This window comes from Sinocyclocheilus rhinocerous, unplaced genomic scaffold, assembly GCF_001515625.1.
Source record: "Sinocyclocheilus rhinocerous isolate Xijiao unplaced genomic scaffold, SAMN03320098_v1.1 scaffold2053, whole genome shotgun sequence".
Taxonomy (NCBI): domain Eukaryota; kingdom Metazoa; phylum Chordata; class Actinopteri; order Cypriniformes; family Cyprinidae; genus Sinocyclocheilus; species Sinocyclocheilus rhinocerous.
The window spans coordinates 375,952-380,000 of record NW_015666532.1 but is presented as its reverse complement, the minus strand read 5'-3'; the positions used below and the strand labels follow the sequence as shown (position 1 = coordinate 380,000).

The following is a 4,049-nucleotide window of genomic DNA, read 5'->3' as shown; positions in this document are numbered from 1 at the left end:
GTGAGTTCACATTTAAACCATATTTTTCAAAATTACTTTTTTGTAATTTTAATTATTCATCTCGTTAGAGCTAAAACTTTCTTGAGTGAAAATCAGAAAATGACTTTGTCTACTCCATTGCGCTTTCATGCACCAGACTCATCAAAACCTGTTCTGAATGGATTGTTTGATTTAGAGTAGCTCTCGACTCTTTACTCAAAACTGTTTTCACTTGCAGGCTGCCCTTGAACTAGCAGAGATAAACACTGCAAAGTCCCCGATAACATATGGCTGCTCTCCAGCTCTATGAGCCGAGAGAAGACAGGCTTTAGCCACCTCTCCAGATCCAGCAGTTATTATAACTTAATCCGTTCACAAGATTCAAGGTGAGATGTCTCACTGGGTCATATATGTTAAATATGGGCATGATTGATAATGTCAGCACAAGTTTGTATAAATCTAACCTAAATAAGTGACACATTTTGATCATAGTGCTAATGAAAGCTGCTCTGCCTTAGCTGCAATCTGTTGTCTAAAGAAACATGCTCTCAACTAAGTTGGAAAATCTGCAATATCAGTCTTGAGTTATTATCAAAAAGCATTAAGAGAAAGTAAGACCCGAGAGGCAACAGCACTCTGCTGTTTCTAAGAGACAAGAGCCTGTTCCTCAGCAGCCAGTGTTTGCCTTTAAATTAGTGTCTGTTTACCGACACAAGGGTGAAAATGATGTTTATAACTCCCACTCCAATAGTGGCATACACAGGCTGACCAACCCCCGCAGTCTGGAAGATCGAAGTAGAGTAATAAAAGATCTAGAAAAAACAACAAAGAGAAGATCAAATATTACAGTTGTCTAATAGTAATGGGGTCCATAAAATGTCAATTGAAATGTTTTTTTCAATGAAATGGGAGTATAAAGATAGATTGAGCGTACAGCGTTGATCCCAGAGAACTGCTGGGATAAATGCATCATCAGGGCCACAAAGAGCTGCTGGCGGTACACCGAGGAACGGAGCAGCCGCAGGATGGACATTTGCACCTCATTCATGGCCTCCTCTTTCTCTGCCTGCATCTCTGCTATGTCCTTTGAGGTGTCGTAATCTCCCTTCAGCCTTTTCAGACCTACCAGAGGGAAGAACTGAGAATCATTATTTTGTCTGATCTTCAGAATGTTTTAATTTTATTTATGAAATTTTTTTTTTTTAAAGTTTAAAAATCGCTCTAATCTATGAGAATAGCTAATTCCCAACCACAACTATAACAATAATTCGTTCTTGGTGTGAAGAAGCTTTTAGAGAGAAGACAATGAATTAAATTGTAAAACATTACACTAAGACAGTTTTAGTAGCACGTTAAAAAATAAATAAATAATTCAGTAATTTAATTTTTTTTAAACTAGTCCTAATATAAGATTAAGGTCCTGATGTTTTTTTTAATGTAGTAATGTTACAGAAATAAAGCTGTAATGTTACAAGAATAACGTTTGAATGCTACAAAAATACATTTATAATTTTAACAAAATAATGTCAGTGTTGTGAGAATAAAATGTGATGTTACAAAAATAAGGTCATAATGTTAAAAACATTTATTTGTAATGTTACAAAAATAAAATGGTAAGTTACAAAAATATGGTTGTAATGTTAAAAAAAGAAAGTCATAAGGTAAAGAGAATAAAGTCACATTGTTTTTGAAATAGTCAATGTTGTGAGAATAAAGTCGTAGTGTTACTAGAGTTTCTTTCAATTTAAGAGATTAAAAACATAATATGGCCTTTAAAAAAAAGGTTAAAAAAAGGGGTTTTGAGGGTAAAAATGTTTTTATCAGCTTCATCAATGCAGAAAATGGATGTGGAGGATTTAGATTGACTAGCATGTGTCAGTATTTACTAAAAAAAGAAATTCTTTTGGCAAATCAGCACAGAGTTATCATTAGAATCCGGCAGTGAAATGTCGGAAATTTAATTTATTAAGGAGAAGGAACCAGACGGACATTCAGGAAATTGCCTGTTTTGTGCATCTGTAATTGCAGCCAGTGGTCAGCTCCACTTCACTTTGATGCTACTTTCCTTATTCTCATAATACTAACTTGAATCTCAAAAAAATTTATTCTTGTAGTTTTGACTTTATTCTTAAAATGATAGTACTTTAGTGTCATAATGTTGTGACTTTTTATTTCTCTACACTTTAAGACTTCATTCTCATAAAAAGCCTATTATGAGATTATGAGTATATGTTTAAACATACATTGTCCAAGAGTAATGACTAAGAAAGGCTTTGGCACATACTCTTGCATGCTTCTTCCACTTTGCCTAGTTTGATGTAGAGATATCGAGGACTCTCTGGACACACAAGCAGCAGCAGACTCTGTAGGATAGCAGGAGCTCCAGAAAGACCCAGCAACACGTGCCACATGTCATCATTTCCCAGCACGAAATCCAGACCAATGACCTGTAGATAACAAGGACACCTGCACACATCTTACAGATGTCTAATAAGAACCGAAAAAGAGTTACTAGAAACCCTAGACCCTAGACCTCATGAGTATCTTACATCACTTTTTTATCACAGTTGTTTCAGCTGATTGTAATACAGATTTTCCATGGAAGATCATGTATGGTCATGCTATTTTATTTAATAATATCAACTATTCAGTTAATATTCAGTTCTCACTATGAACAGTTTAACCCTTATTGTGGATTAGATGTATTATAAAAGTGGCACTCACTTGACTTATAAGGATGCCAATTACAATAGCCAGCTGGTGAAGTGCTCCCATAGCACCTCTGTACTTCACTGGAGAAATCTCTCCAATGTACAGAGGCACCAGGCCAGATGACAGACCTATAACACGTGTGTCATATATGAACAAGTGTGCAGTCAAAACATATTGCATATACAAACATAAAACAGGCAACAATATAATAAAACAAATTTAAGTAAAAAACTTTTAAAAACTGTAGCAGATGAAAAGTGATTGTCTATAAGTGAACCATGAATCATTCACTCAACCGATTCGTTTAAAATAACGATTCATTTAGGAATGAAGCAAATGGCTGCCTCTATGTGTGAGTCATTGAATAATTCACTCAAATGATTTGATCAGGAAACACCGCTACCGGGTGCTGCTCGGAGACGCAACGGTTTCTGCTGTACTTTGTTTGAAATTACTTTCGTTGTAGTCATGAGAGGATTGGATCTTTTACTTACTTGATCTTTAAATCTCATTCAGCAAAATGAACTAATATTATTCAAAGTCAATTTCAATTTCGCTCATTTAGTTAATTTGAGCTTAAATTAGTTCAATTAAAATTATATATATATTTTCAATAGCCAAATTCCCTGAACACATCCACATGTGCAATCGTTGATCATATTGTGAATTGGAAAACAGTTATGCAGCCAAAGACAAAGACAAATGATGAGAAACAGAAATTGTAAGTTCTAAATGTGTCTTCTAGTTCAAATCGTCTGTTCTTTCATTACATGACACAAAATGAATGAATCGCTCATGAACATCACTATTTGGAGCAAAAATAGACAAAATAACTGGGACTGTTGAATGTGAGTTGTTTATTTATTTGATTATTGAACTGCTGTATAAAAGCAATATCCCACTTTCTGAGATTCGAAACAGCTTGCTGTACAGTTCTTGCTGGTGTGATGTTGCTTTTGAATTTTTACATTACTAGATTAAGGTTATTATTATTGTTATTTAAAAAGTTTCCTTTTTATCTTATGTACTCATGCTGTTTTTTCTTATTTGTTTTTAATACATTTTAAATACATTTTACTCCATTTTTATATTTTTTTACCATTTATTATTTTTTATTTCTTATATGGTCTTATGCATGATAATTTTATGATAATTTTTAACAATTTTAATCAATTATTAAAATTGATTAAATTGCCTTGCTTTTCTCTTAAAGGAGACATATTATGCCCCTTTTTACAATATGTAATATAAGTCTCTGGTGTCCCCAGAATGTGTCTGTGAAGTTTCAGCTCAAAATACCCCACAGATAATTTATTATATCATTTTGAAAATGCCTATTTTGAGTGGAAGCAGAAACA

At 33.7% G+C, this 4,049-nt stretch overlaps 1 protein-coding gene across 3 annotated transcripts in view; it reads right to left on the bottom strand.

The window, feature by feature from the left end:
• The window catches only part of LOC107732515 (solute carrier family 2, facilitated glucose transporter member 2-like), a 13,515-nt gene that overhangs the window by 4,585 nt on the left and 4,881 nt on the right, over positions 1 to 4,049 (bottom strand). Inside the window, exons 5-8 of one of the 3 annotated variants that reach the window (XM_016543872.1) lie at positions 2,704 to 2,819; positions 2,264 to 2,426; positions 914 to 1,101; positions 44 to 791 (exon numbers count right to left, since the gene is read on the bottom strand). In XM_016543872.1, coding sequence (XP_016399358.1) covers positions 672 to 791; positions 914 to 1,101; positions 2,264 to 2,426; positions 2,704 to 2,819 — 587 coding nt within the window. In that variant the 3' untranslated portion in view covers positions 44 to 671. Of the gene's footprint in view, positions 1 to 43; positions 792 to 913; positions 1,102 to 2,263; positions 2,427 to 2,703; positions 2,820 to 4,049 lie in introns of those variants that run through there. The other 2 variants (XM_016543873.1, XM_016543874.1) reach the window with 2 other exon arrangements.